Raw genomic sequence first — 27,972 nt, forward strand, 5'->3', positions numbered from 1 at the left:
CATTCTCTTATCTTTCTTAATCAAAATGACTCCCATACACACACACACACACACACACACACACACACACACACACACACACACACACACACAAAATGGTGGTCATATAGCAGAGGCAAATATCAGCTACAGCTACTCACCACTGTTCAAATAGTAAACATCACCACTGCCTGGCCTTAGAAATAGCAGTTGGCTGCCTTTACTGTACCAGCTCTCTATTTACTAAATTCTTTAACTTAAATTAATTAAAAAACCTTAAGGCACACTACTAAGAACAAATTGAGTATACAAAAGTTCATCTTATGCTCTACATAATTAAAAAGGTAACATCCTGTTTGGGTCATCTTATAACTGAGATATAGGTGGATATGCCTTTACAAATATTGCAGCTTCTTCATGAAACTCAGTTCCACCAAAATATCTGAAAAATAACCAAATATTCTATGTTTGGATACATGCTTTAAAGTCCTTTGATAATTATAACAAGGCAGAGCAGATATACGTATTATTTAAGCATTGGCCATTCTTGCAAGTGCACCTTTATTTCCTTCTCATTGCATTTTTTTTAAAATAATGTCGTGCAAACTTGAAAATATATATATTTTGCTTTTCGCTTTTAGAATTTGTATTCATCATATTATTTACTAATTCTGCCTCACATATCTATACACATGCTAACTGATATGTTTTTTACTCATTCGTCTGTAATTTTCAGGTTTGTCTTTTTTTGATTTTTGTATTTGCAATGTAGAGGTCATGACCTAAACAGAACCTTGGACCAGTTCACCTACCTGGTTAATAAAAAAATAAATAAACAAACAAATATTATGCATATTCTGAATTACCATTCATGCAGTATTCATAGGGAAATAATCATTTTCCTTATCTCCCTCACTAGAGAGACACACATGAAAGTATCTTAATAGAATACCAAAAGAAGATACATGCAATGGCAGAAAGACTGGAACTGGTGGAGTCAGGGGGCGCATCCTTACTCGACTTAGATTTTAATGCACTGAAACTGGATATCAGTATGATGGAAAAGTTGGTGACTGAGCTTCGTAATGACGTATCAGGTAGCAGCTCTATTATTGATCAGCTGCAGAGTGAGGTAGGTGGAAAATAATGCAGTAATATTTTTCATTGATAATATTATTCATTATATATCAATCTTTGCACCACACACTTTAAATCTGTTGGCTGTTAATTAGAACAAAGCACAGCCACTTGGCTTTTTTTGCACAAAACAATGTACAAAAGTTGTAATAGTATGATAACTGTACCTGAATTATTTATAATTAAAATTAATGTTTCTTGCACTGTTCATCTGAAAATTGGTATTCAGAAATGTGTGCTAAATATTCTGAATCAGACAATGATATAAAGTCAGTGATGGTTACATAAGAGACAATGAGCAGGCAGTCCACTTATACTTTCATACTGGGATGTTTTACACTGTGTGCATTGTCTGCATTTGTATGGCATTTGTATTTCATCTGTATGGCAAAGTCATGCCTATCTGTTCCATTCAGACTCTGTTGCTCATTCTGACAAATCAGTAATCTGCAGACAGTGAACATGTGGTTGCCAGATAAACTGGTTTATATCTTTGAGGATAGGCTAGCTACACTAATTTGCATGTCATGTAGTACACAGAAATGTCAGCATATTCAGTCCGAATATAAACCTCATGAAGGGTAGACCATAGTCATGACATCTACTACCTTTGTGTTTTATTTATTAAATCTCAGGGTATGATACAGTAGTAAATAATTTTCCATAGCAATAGAACATGCACAGTGAAATATATATATATATATGATGAAAAGAGCTTCTGTGTCTGGAACTACAGAAGTATAAGTCACATTGCAAATATGGCTCAAATGCAACAAACAGGATTTATTTCATTAGAATTACATTTGGCTGAAAATGGAAACTTTGAATTCAGAAATGTTATTTATTCCTCACTGCAGGTAGTTTAGCTGAAAAAGTCTGAAAATATAGTATGCTATATATTTGTATGTTGCCGGAGAAGAAGCCACCTAGAGAACAAGGTTCTACAGAATGAATAGATGCTTATGTTACCGGGCTAAAGAACAGAGCCAAAGACAGCAAATGTGTTGAGCTGCATGGTTCATTAATAATGGAAAGAATAATCTGTACTATAAAAATGAAGAAAAATGGGATATGCTATTAATAAAAATAGACCAGACATTATCAAAAGCTGTGGCTATGTGCAGAGTAAGTGAAGTGACTTGTATGTGCAATGTAAAATATATTTAAATTAGGACAAAGATGTTTAAAAATAGAATATGAGTCAGATAAACAAAATAAGAAATAAGCAGGACATGGCAGTGTAAGATGGTTTAGATGCTGTACAGTTAATATCCTCAAATATTCTTTTACATATGTTAATTGCTCTCGCATACACCATTAAGAAAATCAGTTAGAGTAATTAAAATAAACTGAGCTACTATTTTGTTTTCAAGTTGTTCTCAAGGTTAACATGAACTGGAACCCCTCTGAATAGAATGCTTTGGTATTCAACAGGATTCATAGTAAAGTTAGTGGGTAATAGAAAGAGATTTGCATAAGAATGTAAGTACAGTTTGTAGGTCAGAGAAAACATTACATCATTTTAATTAAAGCTTGCAATAAGTGTGTCTATAAGCATGACACTAACAATAATACTGCTTAGTATTTAGTCATTCACACTGCAAATGTGTTAGAAAACATTTCTGCAAACTATATAAAAGCAAAAATATGTGTTCTGTATGTTGCTGAACAGAAGTAAGGAAAATAACTGTTTACTGGCCCTGTCAAAGTAAACTACTTGATAGTAAACAATTTAAACCTGCATCTTTGACAGTAAGGCAACAGTGCAGTGCAGGTTGATGGAAAAATGCAAATAATTAATGGACAGAATGATGAGATTAAATTAACATACAGATGCAGATTGTATTGTGCTAGAAAATACTTTTAATGTTATAGCTCTGTTTTGTGCAATAGTGAATGCTATGTGCACATGGCTAAGTTATCCTGACCACACTTTGGCACATCCAGGTCATAAACTGCTGATAGGCGAATGTAATAAAAAGTATTGTCTTTCTTTTCAAATGGTGGTCATTAAAAAGTGAATTATCCCAATATTTTGTATTTTGGCCAAAATGTGCCAAACCATAGCAACAATATCCTGCATGACTAGTCTGAACATAGCAATGAGAAGTAAACTTGGACAGGAACTGAAACACATGGAGACCTTAGATGTCATAGCAATTACAACCAACAGAATAGGTCAACATTATGGTCACCATTGTAAAGAAAGACAGGATTCTTATCTTTACTGACCTTCAAGATCTGAACAAAGTGATGAAGCAATTGTATTACCTTTGGCCTACAGCTTAAGAAGTGATCAGAAGAATTCCAGATGATAAGTTATTTTTCAGTACTAGGTGCAAATCATGGTTTCTGGCAGATACCGCTAGATGATTAAAGCTCCAAACTGTGTACATTTAATGCAACACTATAAATATACAGATGATGTATATTTCTAGTTTGTATTTTATCAGAACCAGAGGTTTTCCAAAGAGCAATGGCTCAAGCAGTTCAAGACTTAAAAGATGTTGTAAATATGATTGGTGCTCTATTACTTTGGGATCAGACAAAAGAGCATTTATTTATTTTATTTTATTTGACATCTGTTTACTGGGAAAGTCTGACTGAGATAATATACCACTTTCAGTGGAGGCTGGAGGAAAAAAAGCTTCACATTGATATAATATGGTTATAGTTAAATAAAACTATTACAAAGCCTAATACAGAAGAATGACATTTTAACTAAGTAAAAAAGTCAGCTTCAACTCATACAGTGTGAACCTATGCATACATAGTACAAATATTTAGACAACTATAACAAGCTGAAAAGGAACATTGTCAGTAGATAAAGTATTCACAAGTTTCAGTTTATAGAGATGACATTAAACACACTGAATACATTATTTATAACAGAGAGGACTAGATAATATAGCCTAGCTAAAATATAACTGATCTTTGTCTAAGAATCTAAGAAATATATTTTAATAGTTCCTTCACTCTGAATGAAGTCAAATTATGCTGGTGGTGAAGAAAAAGAATGACATGAGACTGGTACAGCTGCTGAACAGATTAATATAGCATCATGTACTGGTAAATAAGAACAAATGCATATTCAGAGTTAGAAGTCTAAACTGCATGGTTGAAATTTTAATGTTATTGAGTCTAAACCTGTTCCAGAAATATATGAGTACTTGTGAAAATGCTGAAACCAGAATACAAGAAGGCATTACAGAGGTTTTATTTTGAGTAATGAAGTATTTTGCAAAGCATGTACCTAATTTGTCTGGGATAACTTTTTTTTTCTTTTAGAAAGTTGTTAGAGCAAAATTTGGCCTGTGATGGAATATTGAGCATTAAAAACGTTAAGATAAGTTTTGAAATGTTGAAGAAACATGTGCAGATATTCTAACATTAAATACTATGATATGACTAAGTCATTAGTGTTTTAGTTGATGCTAATCAGAAAGATACAGAAGAAGTGACCCTACAAGAGAATGAACTGCTTGTCAATGAGGAAAGATCATTTTCAGATGCACAAAAAGAAAAGCTATATTCAAACAAAAAATAACTCTTTTCAGTAGTGTATGGGTTGGAGAAACTTGCATGACTACATCCACAGTAAAGATCCAGGAAAGAGACCTGCAGCACACCAGTAAATGGAAAACAAAGGCATAGTGTTGTAAAACTGTGAACCACCAATGAATCTGCAGTAAACTGGCACTGGATGGTGCAGTGGTGTAGCAGTTAGTGTAGTCACCTCACAGCAAGAGGTTCTCCAGTTTGATTCTTGGCTGGGGTGCCTTCTGTGTGGAGACCAGACAACATCGCAGGCTGTGTTCTACACAAACTACAGAACGAACTGGCACCCCACCTAAGTACCATGTTTAATTATAGCCTCACCTCAGGCTTTGTGCCTGCTGAAGGGCACTAGCCTGAAAGTGCTTACACATCATTGTTGTTGTTCTGATTTTATGTCATTTTATGCTTTTTAAGTGATTAAACCTTGGACTTTACTTCATGGCGGTTGTTGCCATTTTTACTGATCATCTAAACTGTTAATGGGCAAAACATTGAAAAAACAGATGGCTTTCTTCATCTCCATTGTTCATACATGAAAATTGGCACAGAGTAAAAGAAATGTTGAAAAAAAAATATTGAAATATTACTTTGATAGTAATAGCAAAAGACTAATAACAGTCTTACATGTTGAAGATAAAATATGACTCCAAATGATATGGTAAAATCCCCAGCCTGAAACATATCAACCAAGATCCTCTGTAGTTTATGTGGCAGATGGTCTTGTCTTTCAGCTTTTGCCAGTTAGGGGTCACCACAGCGGAACACCGGTCCACTTATGATTGGCAGTAGATTTTTTTTTTACAGTGCTGAGGTGCCAGCCCAATACCCAGCCTTCAATGAAGGCACACCCATTCATGCACACACCTACCTGCATGTCTTTAAACGTCTCTTAACCACAGGGAGGACATGCAGACTCCACACAAAAGGTGCTCCAGCTGAGAATCGAACCGGAGAACCTCTTTCTGTGAGGTGGCAACACTAACCGCTGGCACCACCACAGCCTAGTTTATGTGGCAGATGGTAAGTTTGTGTGGCAGATGGTAATATATATATATATATATATATATATATATATATATACATGTAAAAAAAATGCTTAGATGTTTATAAAAGAGAGGAATGCTGAAGTCAAAACCAAAGTTCCAAGATGGTGAGCAACCAGAAGTGTCATAGACAGCCCTGCTTCATAGGGACTGTCAGAAATGGAATGGTGAGTGCTATAGAGAGAGAGAGAGATAGAGAGAGAGAGAGAGAGACCCCCCCCCACACACACACACACACACACACACACACACACACACACACACCCACCCACACACACACACACACACACACACACACACACACACACACACACACGCACACACAAACACTCTCATGCATACATGCTGGGGGGACTTCTGAAGCTGTTTCTCTAAATCAAGCTATTGTGCAATCAGAATTGTTTTAAAAGAAAGACCAGATAGCCAAATACCAGATATATCTAGTATAAGTAGTCTTATTAGGGTTTCCAGGTATTGTAGGCTAAGTTCAAGTTTAATTTATTAATGTGTTTAATATCATTTTACAAAAGCAAGATTCAAACAAGGTAATGGCTACATGACTAGTAATGAAATACAACAGAACAATATAATATGTTATTAATTTATACAACTAGCTGAGGTAAGCTTATATAAATAAAATAAAAGCAGTATGAGTCCAACAGGTGTTCTGTGAGTCCATAAGATAACACAGAACTTAACAAAAGCAGCTCTTGCTGTAACAAATTAAATTAGATGACTAATTCTTTGAATGTACAATATCAATGCAGGAGACTCTACTGTGAGACACACAAATGTGCCTCTCACCAGGCTGGATAAGGAAAAAGTCACAGTTAGTTGTCTGTCATGTGCCAGAATCTGCCATATCACATACGGTCTAAAGTCTGTCAACAACAGGTACTATTATGACTCTGTCATAGTCCATGTTGGTGTGAATGACTTGAAACGTACCTCTCTGGACTACATGAAGAGAGACATGATTGAGCTCACTGATTATGTGTCCCAGGCAGGTATGTCTCTAGCCTTAAGCAGCATTCTGCCATCACCCAGAATGATGCCTCAATACAAACAGAAAATTATTGACTTTAACAATTGGCTTCACTTCTGGTGTCATTCCAGGGGGATCCAGTACCTGACAAACTGGGAACATATGATTGACAGACCATGAGGCTTTGCCAGAGATGGCCTGCGTCTGTCTCACCTGGGCTTCAGGCTGCTGGAAAAGGCTCTTGCCTCCCCTATAGTGCCTTTTTTAGGAATAATGATGAGGTTAAAACTACCAACATAAAAATTTCAACAAAACACAAATTAAAGGTCATGCTGCAAAACACTAGGAGTCTAAACATGAAACTGCACTCATTGCAGGCATTCCTAACCCTGGAAAATGTTGACATCTGTGCAGTCACAGAAACCTAGTTCAAAGCTGTGGGGAGCACCCCAGCTTTACCTGTTTATTCATCCTATCATACATTCAGACCCCAAACTGTGGCCAGTAAAGCCAAAGGAGGTGGAGTTTCAATATACATTAAAGACACATACACCTCCAGGCTGGTCAAATAGTATGATGCACAGGAGACACTCCAGGTGCAGTTAACCATTGACAAGACCGCTATTCAAATCATAGCTAGCTACCAGCCCCCAAATCTGACTCAAGATGCCCAATCCACCTATTTGGACCTGTTTGAATCTATCAAGATTCAACCCTTTACCCTGATCCTGGGTGACTTTAACTTCCCAAACATAGACTGGAAGAACTACTCATGCCAGAACACAAATGCCCAGAGATTCCTTGATTTTGTCAATGCAAATGCCTTGGAACAGCTAGCTGATACCCCCACAACAGGTGATAATATCTTGGACTTGGTATTAATCAACATGAGTAATCACTGCAGCATCCCTATAATATCATCCTCTCTGGTAAGATCTGATCCCAAAGTGGTCACTTTCAAAGTCACCATCTCCCCCAACCCCCTCTACCTAGGATCAGACATAAAAACTTATCCAAAACTGATTGCGGGATGGCATAAACAGCTTCACAGCCCCCACCCCCTCTGTAGAAACTGGCACCAATATCCAAAACTACACCAAAGCACTATATAAGCATTTATATATATATATGCATGGAATCAGGAATACCCGACATAACTAAATCATCCTCCGTAAGGAAGAGCAAACCTGTCTGGTGGACATCTGCAATAAATAAACTCTATAACACAAGGAAAAAATTGCTGTCCAAGACCAAGAAGGAGCAGGTGCTCAATTGGAAGCAATGTCTCCTTAGCCTAAACAAGCAAATAAGAGCACTAGTGAAATCTTCCAAAGCAAAATTTGAGTCCAAATTGGCCACATCTACTAGAGACAATCATAAGGCTTTTTTTCACATATGTCCGCAACTTCAAAGGAAACACAGAAATCTGTTCAGAACTGATGGTCAAGGACACCACATATACAAATGCTGTAGATATAGCAAACTTGCTGGCTGACAGATACTGTTAGATATTATGAATATAAATATGCTGAAAGATAAAGCATAGAATAAAAAGTTTGCTTGAATATATGTATAGAGTTTAGCAATGTAAAATGTGCATTCATACTATATGTATAACAGACAGGCTTCTCTTCACAGCATCAAAAAGAAAAGCCTAACAAAGCAATATTGGAAAGCAAGGATTATATGATTTTCTCATGTTTGCAGAACAAATATCTATTAACAGACATCCTTTTTTATAAACTCAGCAATACGTGATGTTTTTCCAGTAGGAACAGCTTATACAGATGTTTCCTTTCAGAATGGCATCCTCACATCAGCAAGAGTGCTTAAATCACAAAAGGACAATAGAAAAGTCTAAAAACAGACATTATGTGACTTCCCACATAAGGCCAGAAAAACATACCAAGAGGAAATGTGTGCGTGACTAGTTCTGTATATAGCTATTGTAGTAATTCAGTTATGTGAGAGAAGGACAGAGAGAAGGACAGAGAGAGGTATTTTGTAGAAGTCATCATTCATATCTGTAATGAAGAAAAACTTTGTAAATATATGCTACAAATCTGACAGACTACGTGTGGTTTGTTATAAAATAAGTTATCTGTAACTGTGCTTATAGCTGCAAAATATATTTCTTTATCAGTGTGCAGTTTGAAAGGCTTGGTGCTTTAAACAGACTACAGATGGAGTCATGATGTGTCTCTGATTCAGCAGTAAACAGCACAGCAAGACTGTGTGTCTTAAGAAGACTTCAAATCCATCCCACAGCAAGCAAGCAGTAAGCAGAGCAGCTCAATAAAATTTTTCAATGGTGATCCTTTGACAACGTTCCTAGCCTGTATCCAAAAACAGGGGGATAGAATGGGTAATGTCACTCCTGTAAAAGCACAGTAACGTTTATGTGAAGTACTTCAGATTTCTACAGTTTTCAACAGTTTGTAGCAATACAGTTTAATAGACGTCTAAATCCGGTGAGACTGCATTGCAGAAAGGTGGAGCAGTTCCATAAATTCTCTAGAAAAGGTACAAGACGAAGATGTAAGACTGAATCTGCCAGTTTTGCTGTACCAACTTCACAAGTGACTACAGAAACTTTTCAACCATCTACAGTAAAGCAGCTTGGCTATCTGCCTGTCTGTTGACTGGTAAGAAAATTATTCTGTGTTACATACAGTATGAATGCCATAGAGGTAATAATAATAACAGAATAAATGTATATACAGCATATTAGCAAATGTAAAACCCTATTAGGGCAAGTTAATAGTAAGGCATTATGCAAATGGATTGCAATTTGATAGTAAGGCATTATGCAAATGGATTATAATATTTGACTGGTTTCTGAAATAAAATTATGTGTGGTATAAAAATGTTTATTGTGTGTACAGTGTCATAAAAATACAGTGCATGACATTATCAAAAGGTTAGACTGTACAGACAAAAATTGTAAAGGTAAAGAACCAAGAAAAGTTAATATGTTGACATTATATTCGAATGTTAGACAGTTATGTTCTGTCACCAGATGCAAAAGGTTTATTTCAGAGTTGCAACAACAGTCAAATCAGTTACTGATAGAAACTCTAGTACATTTTTTTACAAAGAAATGTAATAAACTTTTAAAAGACAGACACAATGAGTTCAGGAAGCGTAGACAAGTTATACACACATCTTTTCAAAAGTGCATAGGAGTTTCAAATTCAGCAGAACAGCTCACTAAAGAATATCAGAAAGATCATGCAACATCACAGGAAATTCAACTGCAGTTGCAGGATAAAGGAAATAAATTAGCTCAACTGACAAAGACTGGGAATTTCCTGCATACACAGTTAATCTGTGCAAAAGAAATATATTTTATAATATGTTTATGTTTTGAAAATGGTTAAGCATGCATGCTAGGATGGTAGGGACATGACATGCTTGTATAAAGATATACATATACAAGACAGACATGTATGTGTGTTCTTTTCATCTAGAGTACATTTGTTTACAATGCACAAAAGCAAAAGGCAGACAACAGCAAATATAAATAAACATGTTATAATTGTATAGTAACACCAAACAGTTAAAGTTCTGAATTTTAAAAATAAATAAAATCACAGATGGTATTAGTCAAACAGTTTTTGTAAAATTAATGGCAGGACAGTTAAATAGATAAATAAATAAAAAAAACTGAAATCCATGTAAGGTAATTGTAAAATGATGTCTATTTATGTTGTATAAATGCATAGTTATGCAAATCACAATCACATTAAAGGAAAAATGCCAAAAGAATTAATTATAGTTTATAGAGTATGAAATGTGAGCTCAGACCTTCCTAGACTGAATGAATAGTTACAGGAAATGTTGAAAAGATAAGATAAACAACAAGACTGATTGCCAGGCAAGTAGCTTGAGTTTTTCTAAAGCATCACTGTTATTAAAACATAATTGTTAAAATGTTTACAAGCAACACTATTTAGTAATTGTCATAAAATGTCGCAATTGTGCATAGATGTCACTTATAATCTGTTTGCAAGTAAATGTTAAAAGGACAAAAAAACCCAGTTGCATCAAGTACAGCCAGCAAATGGGCTAGAGTCTATATACAGTTCAAATCAATTGTGCAGGAGGGTGTAAATACCTACTAGAGGTAATATACAGTGAAAGCTTTATTTAGTAACCTAATAAAATAAATGTATAACCAAAGTGTTGGGCTGACATACATTCTATTCTCACAGCATAGGGCAGGTTAACAGTGCTGAAGTACTGCAGGGGGAGGGGTACTTTCTCAGTTTTACACTGACTGTATAAGGGGGAGGGGCACTTTCTTAGTTTTACACTGACTGTATAAGCAGTACTGCACAAGGGTCTGAAATAAAGCTACAGAAAAAATAACAACAAGGGTCTGAAATAAAGCTACAGAAAAAATAAACAACAAGGGTCTGAAATAAAGCTACAGAAAAATAAACAAGGGTCTGAAATAAAGCTACAGAAAAAAATAAACAACAAGGGTCTGAAATAAAGCTACAGAAAAATAAACAAGGGTCTGAAATAAAGCTACAGAAAAAATAAACAACAAGGGTCTAAAATAAAGCTACAGGAAGAAATATCTAATTCCTTCTTGACAATACTCTTTTATGGGGGAAAACAGGTATTAGTATATTAGAAATACTGGTAAACTGGATTAAACCTAACAGGATAAGATATTTTACAAGTTGTTAATAGCTGTATTTACAACCTGTTAAATTGTAAAGCTATACAAGAGATGGTTTAAAAAACAAGAGATGGCTTAAAATTGATAAAGCTATACAAGACAGAATAAAGATATGCAAAATGCATAAATGTTTCTAATAGCAAGAATGGTCACTATTTTTAATATGTTTTTGGCAAAACAATGTTGGTATAAAAAAGCATGAATATTTTTAATTGCTGAGTATGTAGTTTAAAATAACAGGACATATGGGTATGGTATCAATTCCACTAGATATTTCTAAAGAGACAAACATTTTCCAAGATTTTGCTCAATATTAATGTTATTAAATTTGTAAGATTAGACTAAATGTACTTTACAGTCTTTGTATGTACAAATGTAGAAAATTTCAGTACAAATGATAGTCTTTGTATGTACAAATGCAGAAAAATTCAGTACAAATGAAATTAATGTCTAGTAATGAATATATGTGAAAAAAACATATTTAAAGAAAACAATGGGTCCAGGATACTTACTAGATTGAAATGCATAAATAGCAAACAGTCTGTGTAAATACATACTGATCAGGATACATTGTAATAAGTTCAAAAGTAATTTGTCAAGTTGTAACATCACTGGTTTTACCCCAGTAAAATAATTGCTTTCAAATATTTATTATCTAAGCTCAGTTCAGTATTTTACCAAGATGTTAATGAGCAGTTCGAAGACATGATCACAATCTTATGGTTAAAATGACATTGAAACTGTATATTTTCAGAAGTGTATAAATGCTTGCAGAAGCACATGGTTCTAATCTCTTATAGTTAATTCAACAGTTGCAAAGAGTTAATGAAACAGTTCTAAGTAATAAATTAAATTCTGTGATTGCAAAAGAATAAATTAATCAAGTAAAATTAAAACAGACACAGCTCATAACTGATAAAATATTTTCACAGAATGGTCTGCAAAAGAAAAAGTTGTTAAATACATTCAGGTTTGGTAGTAATACATGTTTTCATTGTATTAACTATGTAAAATTGCATTTTGACTTGTATCAAAAAAGACTAAAGGTTTTATATAAAAATAATGTGTTTTTATATAGAATGTTTTGAGTATGTTTAAAAACAGAGGGAATTGTTAGATATTATGAATATAAATATGCTGAAAGATAAAGCATAGAATAAAAAGTTTGCTTGAATATATGTATAGAGTTTAGCAATGTAAAATGTGCATTCATACTATATGTATAACAGACAGGCTTCTCTTCACAGCATCAAAAAGAAAAGCCTAACAAAGCAATATTGGAAAGCAAGGATTATATGATTTTCTCATGTTTGCAGAACAAATATCTATTAACAGACATCATTTTTTATAAATTCAGCAATACGTGATGTTTTTCCAGTAGGAACAGCTTATACAGATGTTTCCTTTCAGAATGGCATCCTCATATCAGCAAGAGTGCTTAAATCACAAAAGGACAATAGAAAAGTCTAAAAACAGACATTATGTGACTTCCCACATAAGGCCAGAAAAACATACCAAGAGGAAATGTGTGCGTGACTAGTTCTGTATATAGCTATTGTAGTAATTCAGTTATGTGAGAGAAGGACAGAGAGAAGGACAGAGAGAGGTATTTTGTAGAAGTCATCATTCATATCTGTAATGAAGGTAAACTTTGTAAATATATGCTACAAATCTGACAGACTACATGTGGTTTGTTATAAAATAAGTTATCTGTAACTGTGCTTATAGCTGCAAAATATATTTCTTTATCAGTGTGCAGTTTGAAAGGCTTGGTGCATTAAACGGACTACAGATGGAGTCATGATGTGTCTCTGATTCAGCAGTAAACAGCACAGCAAGACTGTGTGTCTTAAGACTTCAAATCCATCCCACAGCAAGCAAGCAGTAAGCAGAGCAGCTCAATAAATTTTTTCAGATACAGTGAAAACTTTACCCCTCTGTCCCCCCATCAGTATATCAGAACATCCCCAGTACCTGCCCCCTTCCTTTTATATCTAGGGAACAGGTCATCACTGCCCTCTCAAAGGCAAAAAATACAGCCTCCATGGGACCCGATAACATCCCAGGCTGCATCCTGTGTGAAATCAGGCAGGAACTTACAGCACCATTAGGCACCCTATTCAACCAAAGCCTGAGTACTGTCTTCATCCCAGCTTGATGGAGGAGAGCCACTGTCATCCCTTTACACAAAGGTGGAGCATCCATCAATCCGGGAAATTATAGACCCATCAGCTTAACTAGACTGATCTGCAAGACCACGGAATGTATTATCATGAACCTCATTAACAAGGACATTGGCAACCTCCAAACACTTGATCCCACACAGCTTGGCTTTGTCAAGGGGAGGTCATTTCTGCTAAATGTGGTGGAATTTTTTTAAGACAGTCACCAAAGCCATGGACAAGGGGAAGACAGTGCACACTGTCTACCTTGACCTGGCCAAAGCCTTTGATACTATTCCCCACTCAAGCATAATAGATACACCCTCTCATCTAGGCATCAATCCATATGTTACCAGATGGGTAGCAAACTGGCTAACTGATAGAACCAATGTTGTCAGAATAGGGGATGCCACCTCAATCAGTAGACTCATAACAAGTGGCATACCCCAGGGTTTGGTCTTGGGGCCTCTATTATTTGGGCTATACTTTTCTGAGGTGCAGGCCAAAACCAGTGAGCTATGGCTGACCAAGTTTGCAGATGACTGCAAGCTGGGTGCTGTCATCAATTCCCCTAGTGATGTGGATATCCTCCAAGAGGGTCTCACTCAGACAAATGACTGGTGCCAGAAACATGGCCTCAAACTGAATGCCAAAAAATGCTTCATCATCCCTTTTGGGGAGAGTGACATCCCCACAAATTATCACATTAATAACAACTTCCTAAGCACGCAATCAGTTGTGAGGGATTTAGGCACCCAGGTTGATAGCAACCTGACTTTTGGCCACCATGTTGCTTCCATTGTATGGCAAGCATTCTACATGGCCCACCTCATAAGTAAGGGTATCTCATCCAGGGACAAGGAGGTAATAACATCCCTGTATTCTTCCCTTATAAGTCCCATTATTGAGTACAATGCCCCTTTCGACATGTACCTCACAAAGCACATGCAGCAGCTTGAGAGACCACAGATGTTCATCACCAGGAGACTCCAGGGCCTCAAACATCTCCATGCACATGTAGGCTAAAAGTCCTATCCCTCTACTCAATTTCATACAGACTCCTCAGAGGTGATCTCTGTCTGGCATACAAGATGATCATGGACCTCACCTTGATGGAACTGCTGCATATCCACAAGTCAAGCTCCACTCGAGTAACACGCATGCATGGCCTCAACCTTGTCTGTGACATCAACAAGACTAGTTGGTGGGACAGATTTGTGTCGCAGAGACTCCCCAATCTATGGAATAGACTCTCTCTCCACATCAAGCAATGTACTTCTTTACCCCTTTTTAAGTGCAACCTGGATAACTAGATGGGAAACAGAAAATATACCCCTGGGATTTCACCTGTGTCCCTGCTGGACAAGGGCATCAGGTGCTGATTTGTCTAAACATGGGCTAAACACTTGGCTAGGCTTGTAAGGGCCTCAGGGCCAATAGCCTAGTAACCTCCTATGATCCTACTTACTCCATGTACCTCCAAGTATGTACAACATTTACAGTGGAGTTTTTTTTTGCATATGTGTGTTTATGTGTAAACACATACATGATAGTGTGTTTGTGTGTGTGAGTGTGTTTGTGTGTGTGTGTAATTTGTTTTAAAAGGAGGAAGTGAGATGTCAGATAACTGGATCTATAACTTTAAGGATAATAAGCTTGCTATAGTAATTTTCATGTCACATGGTATATAGACGTTCCAGAGAGTTCAGTCTGACTTTAGACGTTATGGAGGTTAGTCCACATCTCCTGCCAATGTGTGATATTTATTAAGCCTCCGGATATGACAGTGGTGGTGATGTATTCTAAAAGATTTCTCCGTATATAGGTGGGAGCAGACTGAAGAAAGCTGATAGCTGAATACCTACAAGAAAAATGTGTATTAAGGTCAGTCATTCGTAGTATGTACTGGGATGGCATGAGAGATGTGGCTGGTTATGGGATTTACTACTTCAATCAGATTTCTTTTAACTACAGGAAGGGGATTTTTATAGAAACAGCAATAACAAATAAAATAAATATAAAAAGTAAACAGCAATACCACTGGCACACAAATGAGCTTGAGCAAAAGAACGAAAAAAGTCAGCATAAAATCAATAAAACATCAGCTCAAGTTCAAACCAGGCACAATACTGACTTACAAGTTCACTCGCTGGATCGCTGGTAAGCTGTGCTAGTGTGTAAAAGAAACAGCCAAAGCTATAAATCCAAAGCGAAGTGCCACATTAAATAGGATGTTTAAAGTCTATGCAGACCAAAAAACAGTTTATAGATATAAAATGCTGACAGTCTCTTCAAGCAAACTGGAAACAGACTTGGAAGTTAGAAACTTTCAATAATTCCAAAACCTTTTTCAAGTATAAAAGGGGTAAGCGCTTTCGCCAAGCGGCTTTTTCAAACCATCAAAACCATTGCATTGAACTGACACACCTTATATACAAAGCTCTTAATTAGTGGGTGTTCCTTACAGAGTCAAACATTTAAAGGTGTATGCCACATAAAATTGAAACAACATTAACTAAGAATACAAATGAATATTTGCATATAAGTATATAAAAAAGTTATATATAATAAAAACTATTTATATATATATATATATATATATATATATATATATATATATATATATATATATATATGAAAGACTTACACAACATGGCAACATACAACTGAGCAATAATTAAATAAGATAAAATAAATATAAAATAAAATAAAAAATAGAAAACTAAAGTGAAAATGCATGAATTCATTTAAAATTAATTCTTCTACTTTTGAGTGCTGGTTTAAGGGGGATCCTGTCATTGAGTCCAGGATAGACATGCGCTTGTAATCTAATAATCCACCCAGTTTCCATTTGTTCAGTATAATTTTTAATGTCCCCATCTCTAATGTTGGGTACATTAATATGTATAACAAAAAACTTAAATGCATGTGTAGTATCATTCTCTAAAACATGTTTCAATAAAGCATTAATTGTGAATCTAATGCGTATCTGATAAATGTGTTCCCTTATTCTATCCTTCAATTTTCTGTCGGTCTTGCCCACATAGAAGGCAGTGCAGGAAGTGCACTTGGCAATATAGATCACATGTTCAGTCTCACAATTAGCATTAACTTTAAAAGTAAAAACTCTTGTAGTAATTGGATGTATAAACATGCTGATAGTACTAATACTAGAACAGAAATTACATTTATTACACGGTTGCGTACCTGTATAAGTCATAAAAGTAGAATGACATTCTTGGCTTGGAAAACACAAAAGTCTGTGCAGATTCTTTTTGTTTCTAAAAAGGAATTGTGGGTGATTCCCGACAATTTTCTTAATAACTGTGTCCAGTGTTAAGATATCCCAGTGTTTGTAAAGAATCTGCTTAGTTTGGTGGACATTTTGCGTAAAGTACAATGATACTTTCTGCTTTTTATCATGGCTTACAGATGCTCTCATATTGTCCTCACTGTAGAATGTACTGCCTTCTTCAGAAAAAATGGGACAAGCCCTACCTGTTCTAAGCCTTTCAGTGTGTTGGAAGGCTTCATGAATTTCTTTCATTCTGTATCTCCTATTTATTATTCTATTACGCAATTCACCTAATTCCATCATATAATTGGTCTTTATAGGATTCAACCTCTAAGCACGTATAGCTTGCCCTTTTACTATATTGGTAAAAATATGACTAGGGTGCATACTGTCCCTGTGCAAAAGGGTATTCTTATTATCCATTTCTTAAACGTTGGATAGAAACATCCAAGAATGTTATACTTTTAGGAGAGACTGTTGTCCACCAAACTAAGCAGATTCTTTACAAACACTGGGATATCTTAACTGTGGAACCAGTTATTAAGGAAATTGTCGGGAATCACCCACAATTCCTTTTTAGAAACAAAAGGAATCTGCACAGACTTTTGTGTTTTCCAAGCCAAGAATGTCATTCTACTCCTATGACTTATACAGGTACGCAACCGTGTAATAAATGTAATTTCTGTTCTAGTATTAGTACTACCAGCATGTTTATACATCCAATTACTACAAGAGTTTTTACTTCTAAAGTTAATGCTAATTGTGAGACTGAACATGTGGTCTATATTGCCAAGTGCACTTCCTGCACTGCCTTCTATGTGGGCAAGACCGACAGAAAATTGAAGGATAGAATAAGGGAACACAGTTATCAGATATGCATTAGATTCACAATTAATGCTTTATCGAAACATGTTTTAAAGAATGATACTACACATGCATTTAAGTTTTTTGTTATACATATTAATGTACCCAACATTAGAGGTGGGGACATTAAAAATTATACTGAACAAATGGAAACTGGGTGGATTATTAGATTACAAGCGCATGTCTATCCTGCCTCAATGACAGGATCCCCCTTAAACCAGCACTCAAAACTAGAAGAATTAATTTTAAATGAATTCATGCATTTTCACTTTAGTTTTTTATTTTTTATTTTCTTTTATATTTATTTTATCTTATTTAATTATTGCTCAGTTGTATGTTGCCATGTTGTGTAAGTCTTTTATATATATATATATATATATATATATATATATATATATATATATATATATATATATATAGTTTTTATTATATATAACTTTTTTATATACTTATGTGCAAATATTCATTTGTATTCTTAGATAATGTTGTTTCGATTTTATGTGGCATACACCTTTAAATGTTTGACTCTGTAAGGAACACCCACTAATTAAGAGCTTTGTATATAAGGTGTGTCAGTTCAATGCAATGGTTTTGATGGTTTGAAAAAGCCGCTTGGCGAAAGCGCTTACCCCTTTTATACTTGAATAAAGGTTTTGGAATTATTGAAAGTTTCTAACTTCCAAGTCTGTTTCCAGTTTGCTTGAAGAGACTGTCAGCATTTTACATCTATAAACTGTTTTTTGGTCTGCATAGACTTTAAACATCCCATTTAATGTGGAACTTCGCTTTGGATTTATAGCTTTGGCTGTTTCTTTTAAACACTAGCACAGCTTACCAGCGATCCAGCGAGTGAACTTGTAAGTCAGTATTGTGCCTGGTTTGAACTTGAGCTGATGTTTTATTGATTTTTATGCTAACAAATAATATAAAACAAAACTGTGTATACATGTATTCATATATAAAATCAAAACTAAAAAGGAAAGAGTTTAAACTCACTCAGTCATCAAGGAAGTTATAAAAGCTGGAAGATGTGTGTGAGTGCATGTATATATGTGTGTGTGCACGCACGTGTGTGTGTGTGTGTGTGTGTGTGTGTGTGTGTGTGTGTGTGTGTGTGCATGCATGAGTGTGTGCGCATGTGGCTGCGTGTGTGTGTGTCTGTGTGTGTGTGTGTGTGTGTGTGTGTCTGTGTGTGTGTGTGTGTGTGTGTGTGTGTGTGTGTGTGTGTGTGTGTGTGTGTGTCTGTGTGTGTGTGTGTGCGCGCGCGCACGTGCATGTGTGTCTGTGTGACTGCAGGCACACATATATTTTAAGATCTTGGACACTGGTAAACAGCTAGTGAGTAGAAGAGATACTGATCCATTAAGCCACCAAATAATGGCTGAGTAGTGGGTGTGTTAAAATGTGCAGAAGTAAAACAACTGCAGTGAATGAAAAATGGAAAAACAAATATATATATATTGTGTGTGTGTGTTTGTGTGTGTGTGTGTGTGTGTGTGTGTGCGCATGCGTCTGTGCATGTACATTCTTTTTTGCTGTCAAAGAAGGTTCTTACTGTGGGTCCTGTGTAACTGTTAATCGGCTAGCAATCTTTCAAGGCTGGCAGATAAGAGCCCAGGTGGGAAAAACTTTCCTCTAAAGCTATTTTTCTGAGTAAAACTTCTATCTAAAATATTGTGTTTAGTTAGGAAACAACATTTTAGGACTGCCATTGCATTTTTAAGGGAGCTGATCTGCAAATACTTATGTGAACCTTCTGTGTGAAAAAGTTTATTTTTTGAACATATTTTAGTCATGTTTTGTGTATTTGTCTTTTTGGGACAGGATGCAGTTCTTATGGGGGGACTGTCAGTGGTTTACTTATCTCAGAACCACTTTTTTTCTACCTTACCAACTCATCCAGGCTCCTCTGTTTGAATTCAAAGTCTCTTTCTGGGCTTACCAATGGAGCGTCCTCAGTCTCTGTGGTTTTCCCTTCCCCTCTCCACAAGCACAAGTAAGATGTCTCAGAATCGTTAGTATCAAGCTAGGTTATGTATCACCTCAGTCACTTATGGGTGACTCTGCTGTGGTCACTTATTGCTACTTAGACCACTCATCCTTGTCCCCAATTCTCTTGATGTAGCATTTCAGCTACCAAACACCAAGGGCTAGCCACATCCTCTACAACTGTTGAGAAGTTATTCCTGGAAAAGGAAGAACTCTCTTGTCAGTCTCGGGGAAAGATCAGTTGAAGGTTCTTCATTTAGCTGGGATATGGAATCTGCATTAGAGACTACTATGCCTTTAATGAGTTGGTCATTTTCTAAGGAGATTCATAGGAAAAGGGAATGTAGTGAGAAAACCTTCCAGTCTCCTATTTCTGTTTCTATACACAAAAAAAAATTACTGGGGTTTTCTAATGAGCTCATCAGTACTTTTTTCATGCCTGATTGTTGTTCAGGCAAGGAAAAAGAAAAAAGAGTTTCATCTCTTTCTGACTTGGGTTTTCAGTTAGAAGAGCAGGTATTACAGGGAAATGGCTGGGCTTAAGGAATGTCTTCTCAATCTGAACATTCTGATTCTGGGAAAAGTATGCTTTCAGATTTCCCTTTTGAAGATTTATCTTTATCTGACTTTTATCTGGGAAGAACATGTTTTTTCATTGGGAGCAGAGTGAAATGCCATTGAAAATCTATTATAGTTTGTTCATGCTTCTCAATCTCTTAGTGCAATAAATTGGGATAAAGACTAAAATAATGGGGGGGGGGGGACAAAGGCCCCAAAGTAGGGATACATTTTAAATATTGCTCTTATAAACGTAGAAAGTAGCTAGAATAACATTTGTGTCAGCACCCATTTTTCTGATGGATATGAAGTCTGAAACTAAAATGTATGTCATTATTTAATGACTTCAATCCTTAGTGATTTGCCAGAAAAGTTTGAGGAACAGACCAAAAATATGAAGCAAAAATCTAGAAATTCTGGGAAAATCTGGAAGGTTGAGATGTATGATTTTGTTACAGCTGGATATTCCTGAAATTGTAGCTTTTCCTCCTGTGTTGCCTGTTTTAGAGATTTTTTTTTCTCTCTGCATCTAGCTGACCTAGTAGTCAATCTCCTACCCCTAGAAAGTCTGACTGGTTATACAGAGTGTCTCAGACTCATAAGTTTTTGTTTTCTTATCCTAAAGCAAGCACATCTGTGGTTTCTCTATCTAAAATTACTTCTGTTTAACAAATTACTGCTGCAAACCCACAGAGCCAGATTCAGCACTAGGCAATCTAGGCAAATGCCTAGGGCCCATGTTGGCTGAGGGGGCATGTTGGCTTTGGGGGGCTGATAAAAAAATAAAACAAGCCTGAAGACTTATGTAAACAAACACACACACACACACACACACACACACACACACACACACACACACACACACACATACACACACACTTGCTGTTGTACTCACTGTTTCAGCTTCAGTCCTGGTTTAGGGATTTAGGACCTAGCAGGAGACTTCTGTAAAGAACAGCAAGCCCCAGAAACCTCAGTGTTAGAACAAAATCCTAATGTAAACAGTGGGAGATTTGATTTAACAGCCAGTAAATGGATATTTAGGTATGTAAAGACAAAGAAATTAGAACAGCAAGGCAAACAAAGGGGATTTAGATATGTTATCTATCAATCAGAGCAGAGTGTGCACAGGACTGATGTTGAAACAGTTAGTGCATCAGCAAGTGTGTGTGTGTGTGTGTGTGTGTGTGTGTGTGTGTGTGTGTGTGTGTGTGTGTGTGTGTGTGTGTGTGTGTGTGTGTGTGTGTGTGTGTGTGTGTGTGTGTGTGTGTGTGTGTGTGTGTGTGTGTGTGTGTGTGTGTGTGTGTGTGTGTGTGTGAGACGTCCCATTTAATCAGGCTGTCTAGCTAAGTGACTTTGCTCAGAGTCAAATCCTGAGCCTTGATAATTGGCATGTAAGTACCTTAAACCTCCACTTCAAATACCAGGTCTCCTTTAATTTATTTATGTGTTTGTTTTTCGTAAGTCCCTGAGGATTACAGTCTGTCAATGTCAGTCACAGAGTTTCATAGTTGTGCGGCTCACCATAAATGTTGCAACAGGTAGCATACTTGGCTTTGTCATGTAAAGCTGTAAGTTCTCTTCCTACACCAGGTAGATCGATTACTGACACTACCGTGCAGCATGGGGAGGGGTGTTGCACTCCTGAGTGCATCCTCCTTTGGATGAGATGCCTAGTAACTATGAACCTGTTGTCTGTTTGCCAGTTGTTCTCTGTTGCATATCACCAACACACCATTTTTTAAAGTAATATTGGCAATTTTATTCTTCAAAGGCAGCAGGCCCTAAATGTGTAGATAAAGCACTGAAATGCAAAGTTGTTTCCTAGCAGCAACTTCATTCGTTACAGTTCTCTTTAATGTGGAATTATTCAGATGACTTTTACTTCTGCAGAGATCATGCATATTGACTGTTATTGGTGGATATAATGACAGCAGTTTGAGTGGCCTTTTAGGGTTGAAATTTTCTGAAATGGGCAACGTTGTCATTATTGGTTCATATGTTTTGTTTCGCTGCTTATTTATTTATTTGTTTGTTTGTTTGTTTGTTTGTTTTTGTTTATTTATTTGTTTATTTATTTTGACATTTGTTAACCAGGCATGTCTGACTGAGCGAATGCCCATTTTCAACAGCGGCCTGAGGGGGAAAGCCCCAAATAAATAATAATTACAAATAAAATTACAAAAACAGTTACAACAAAGACTAACATAAATTACATAATATTTTTAAATAGAATACAAAACAAAAGTCATTAAATCAATGTAGTTTGATACAAAGTGAATCATGAAGGAGAGGAAGAAAAAGAAAAAGATAAAAAAGTGGGGGTTATGAGATAGAAATGGAAGGCAGAGAAGCAAGGTGTAGAGAAGAGTGAATAAGTAGCCAGGGGGAAGGGAAGAATTAAAGATGAGAAAAATAGGAAGTGGGTGGACGCAGACAGAAACAGTTAGTAGATATAAGATATTTAAGCTGGGTTTTTAGCATGAACAGATCCATGAATTTTGTAGATTTTTCTTTAATTGTTTTTTGAAGCTATGGGTAGGGTACAGCTTTCTAATGTTCGGTGGTAGTATGTTCCAGGCTAATGCAACTGAGTAGCTATAAGTGTTGTTTGATGGATGTTTTAGGCTTATAGATAGTTACGAGAGACTGATCAAAGCCCTGAAGAGAGTGGGTGGGGGAGTAAGGGGATATAAGAGAAGAGATGGCAGGGCAGGAGGAGGGATTGTTAAGGATGGAGTGAATCAGGGACAGTTGGGGAAGTTCTAGCCAGTGAAGAGAACAGAGAGAAAGGCAGTGGTGAGAGTTGCATGGTTGGATAGCAGCAAACCTAGCAAGATTGCTGTAGGTTACTTCAAGCTTGGTCTTAAGACAGGATTGTAGAGTGATCAAGGCTGAGAAGGCATACAGGACTGTAGGAAGAAGAAAGGCATATGCAAGAGAAAGTCTAAAGTCATTAGTGAGGAAGTTTATAGGGCTGTAAAACAGACCTAGTTTTTGATGTGTCTTCGTTATACAATTTAAAATATGGAAATCAAATTTAAGTTGGTCATCTATGATAACACCCAGCAGCTTAGTACGTGTTTCAACATTTATGACAGTGTTATTAAGTGATGTGATAGTAAATGATGTTTTATGATAGAAAAGGGGCTTAAGCAGAAATAGGAGCAGTTTGTTTTTTTTTATGGTTGAATATAATTTGTCAGTGAGCAAATTTTAACAAGAGTGAAAGGAGTTTTGGGTAAGTAAGAGTAGGTCTGACATAGTGTCAGAGGTAGAAATGATAGTGGAGTCATCAGCATATAATGAGAGTGGAATGGGAGCACAACGTATGAAGACTATTGGTGGAAATGTTGAATAGTAGTGGTCCTAAGATGGATCCTTGGGGTACACAAGTGTAGATGGGAAGAAAGGAGAAGTTGGAGAGCCATTTGACAGATTGTTGTCTGTTGGAATGGTAGCTTTAAAACCCAGTCCAAGTCAGTTTACAAATATTAAGGTCTGCCAGTTTGTTAAGGAGTAGGGAGTGGGAAACAGTGTCAAAGGCTTTGGAGAGGTCAATGAATAAACAGGAGAGAAGTTTGTTGTTGTCTGTGGCTTGTGCTATTGATTGGGTGAAGATAATTAGAGCAGTTGTGGTGCTGTGGTTGCAGTGGAAGCCATGTCGTGTGGGTGTGAATAGATTTTCCTGCTGGAGGTAGTCCAGTAGTTGATTATGGATACATTTTTCTAGTAACTTTGAAAGGGGAGATAAAATAACTATAGGACAAAAGTTAGATAAGTCAGTGGAGTGCCTACCCATGTGACTGGAGATAATATAAAATTGTTTCCAGATAGATGGGACATAAGATTCTTGAACTGATTGGTTTATCAGGATGACAGGGTAAGCTAAAGAGCTAGCAGTATTTTTTAGGAAAAGGGGGGAAGATTGACAACTAAGGGAGAGCAAGGCTTTAGTTTGCTGCAAAGATATTTTATGAAGGTAGTGGGGATGGGTTTAAGAGAGAAGGAAGTAGTTTGAGTTGATGGAGGGGAGGAGGTTAGAGATGTAGCTATTTTGGGTTAAATTAGAGATGGAATCAATGAAGTGAGAGTTAAGAATGGAGGCAGTTATTAGGTGTTATTAGGACAAGGGTTAGGGGAACTAGGCCTTCCAGGGTGGATAATTGTATTTACACTGCTCCACAATTTTTGGGGATTGTTGAGGTGGCTTGATAGAGGTTTTTGGTATAAGTTTTTCTTGTCAATATTAACCTGCTTTTAAGTGAGGCTAAGGAGATGTTTATAGTTTTGAAATTGAGCATGGGTTTTACATTTTAGCCATTTTTTCCATGACTTATCTCTATTCAACATTAGAAAGCAAGTGGTTTAAGATAGCCATAGTGCAGGGTGGGACTTTATTCTAACTTTCCTAAGGAGAGCTAGTGAGTTAAGAGTTTCAAGAAATATAGTGTTGAATCTGTGCATGGCTACAACAAGCGGTAAATGAAATGAGAAAGACCAATTTATGGAGGAGAGAATGTTATTAAATTCTTCTGGGTTGAAGTTAGTGATTGTGCAATAATCTTTGTATTTGTGTGATTTACATTGTTGTAGGGTATATATTTGTAAGCAGAGGAGAGAGACAATTATCCAGTCACAGATAGTACTAGAGTTGGAAACCTTGCTTTGGTGAATAGGAGATGTGATGCATTGAGTGAAGCCATGAAGCTTAATGGAAGAGTTTAGGGAATCAGGGGTCAGGGTTTGCCAATCAATGTTGACATCACCCAAGATTATGGTTTCATTAGGTAAGGAGAGTTTAAACCAGGAGAGTATTTGTTCAAGTAATGAGATATTATTGTCTTGAGGAATATAAATAGCTGTGACTGTAAGAGACTTATGGGTGTTAGGTTTGCAGTTGACTATTAAGAGTTCAGCTGGGTGAAAGCCGGAAAGGGAGATGTTGACTGGGGAAAGGTTTGTGTGGAGTATAACTACTGGATAGCTACTGGATTTGCTTTTTAGGGGGTGAGATGGGTGAAGGACAAGCTTGATTTTGAGAATAAGTGGTTTATTTTGGTTAAATATAGAGGAGTTAATTTCAAAGCAGTGTGTAAATTAGAAAGAAAGAAGATGGGTCAGTAAGGGTAGGAATTATACTCATGGGAGACAGAGTCATGTGAAAGGAGCTCAAGTGTGAGAGTAGAAGAAGCGCAGTGGAGGTAAAGATGTGTAGCATACTGAAAAAGTATACAAAGAGAGGGTAAGAGAGGATGGCATATGGTGAGAGGAGTAGGAATACTGCAAAGTAAAAGAAGAGATCAAAAAGTGAAGAGATTAGACAGTATCTAATATGGAGCTGAGGTGCAGTGGCTTAAGGAGAGTTAGAGTTATGTTCAGCTAGGCAGTGAGAAAAGGTATTTAGAGAAAAGGGGTGTGTGTAGAGTTTATAAGTAGGTAATGTGGAGTAAGGTGATGACAGAGGAGGAGGAGGAGTCAGTTAGTAGGAGATGAGTGTTAATAGGAGGCTAAGACAGGATGGGGAGTTCAAGAGGGAGGTTGGTTGGGCTACAGTATAAGTTTAGTATGTGTGGGAGTGGGTGGGAATTGGGGGTATGGTAGGGGAGCAAAGTGAGCCCAATCATAGTGAAGGAGAATGTAGTAGATAGAACTGATATTGGAAACCAGCTACCTACAGAAACAATCAGCAGGAGGGAGAAATACTACAAAACATAACCTAATCTTGGACTGCAGTCAATACCAGACAAGCAAGGTAAACTAGCAGTTGTTCTTTGCTTCCTCAATCAATTATCTTGTACAGAGTCAAATTACATGTAGTGAAGGAAGCAGACTACACTTAGCTGAGAAACTAAAGTTTGAGATGACTGACTGTATTACAGAGTCAGTTATATAGAGAATGATACTCTACTGCCAAATACCTAACAGAAATTCAGCCAAATTCACAACTTTAATTGGAAAAATAAAATAAAAGAATACTGCATGCAGTAAGAGTACCACTTACTGGAAAAATGTTTCAAACAACTAATTTAGAATGCACTCTAACAAGTGGTGCTGTAATAAACAAAGAATATAATTTACTGCAATCAGGATGGTAAATCAAGGAAAACCTGCATTTATGCATGGTCCTAAAATGTGTGTAAGGGGACCATGGTTTGAAAACAGTTTAAGATACACTTAATCCTACACTGGCCAGAGACATTGCCTATGAATGTGGGATTCAACACAGTTTCACTGAATGTGAGTTTCAAGAACAAACAGGTTTACTGTTGCTCATGCCAATTCTGTTTTCTTTGTGAGACAGTATTGTTTTGTTTAGCAAAAGGCTATCAGAGTTTGTGCTATAAAATTTGAAATAAAAGTTTTAAAATAATCTAAATCTCTGTAATCGTAGACATAAAGAGGAAAATAGTCTGTAAACTGACAGGTTTGAACAGTGTTTTATGGTAACTGGGGGGTGGGCAGGGGAGGCAAGTAATGGCACACTGGAATGTCTACTGAGTGGGGATTCAGGAGGGGGAGTGGGAATGCTGGGGCAGGGTCACAGTGGGGAGCCCTAATGTTGCTTATAGCCCCATTTGACTATGATCTGGTTCTGGAATCTCATTCCTTCTGTCAAATATGTGAAAGCACTGAATAAGTTGGTGGGAAGAAAATGTATTCTTCTATTACCATAACATTCAAAATTTTAAACTACACAGATCTTATGCTAAAGTTTGTACCTTTAAAATTATGAGAACATGCCAAAGTTAATGATCAATCATACTGGAATTCCTTCCTACATTATTCTAGTGCTCACCCCCTCCCCCAAAAGAGATTAGTTGCTAAAGGCCAACTAGTGAGAGAATCCAGGATGATGTCTTTGGATGATGACTTTTTAGCAGAATGTAGGAATTTAGAGGGGATGTTTATTAAAAGGGGGTATCCTAAGCCAATGTTGAATAATTTGATTAAGGAAGTCCATGATAAGAGATATAAGAGATCTAGTGGACACTTTTTTCCAGTCCTGAACCCCAAGGCCAAAATTCCTTTGGGTAGGGCTTCTGAAGATGTGAATATGTCTGTCACATATAGTTTAAGTTTTATTACTTCCTTTGGTGATGATTCCTTTATGTTAAAAAATATATTAGCTAAAAACTGGAATTTTTTGTTGAACGATCCTTTAATTAGGACAAAAATTGGTGACTACCCAAGTTGTGTGTATAGGAGGGGTAGTAATATTAAACGGATTTTGGAAAGGTCTTACCCCTCGTTGGTTAGAACTCCAGTTATGCTTAAATGTAAAGCCTGTTCTTTTGGTAAACATGTTAGTACTGGAAGCACCTTTATTATTAAAGGCAGAAAATATAATATTCGAGGTAGATTGAACTGTAATTCTAAAGGTGTGATATATCTTGCTACTTGCCAAACATGCGACAGTTTCTATAATGGGAAAACTGAATGCAAATTAAGGGAACGTATATATGAGCATGTATAGTGCATTAACCGAATGGCATTACATAATGCCTTAACAAAATGTTTCCCTTCATCCTGGGCATCGCTTTAGATTTAAAGCTACTGATCAAGTTGCCATAGATGAGAGGGGTGGCCCATGGGCATTGCAACTAGAAGAAAACCAACTTCTATGACAACTGAGACTTAATGGACACAATTATCCAGGGTTGAATGAGTTTTGTTCTATTCAATGTTTGGTCAAATTAAAAGCTTTATGT

The 27,972-nt window shown here is 36.5% G+C and overlaps 1 protein-coding gene across 1 annotated transcript in view; it reads left to right on the top strand.

Annotated features, from left to right (window-relative positions):
• The window catches only part of LOC122787887 (olfactomedin-like), a 304,834-nt gene that overhangs the window by 171,464 nt on the left and 105,398 nt on the right, over positions 1-27,972 (top strand). The window contains exon 3 of the mRNA XM_044054843.1: positions 899-1,111. Within this exon, the coding sequence (XP_043910778.1) occupies positions 899-1,111 (213 nt within the window). The remainder of the gene's footprint in view (positions 1-898; positions 1,112-27,972) is intronic.

Source organism: Protopterus annectens, chromosome 1.part0 (assembly GCF_019279795.1).
Source record: "Protopterus annectens isolate FY-2018-M chromosome 1.part0, PAN1.0, whole genome shotgun sequence".
NCBI lineage: Eukaryota > Metazoa > Chordata > Ceratodontiformes > Protopteridae > Protopterus > Protopterus annectens.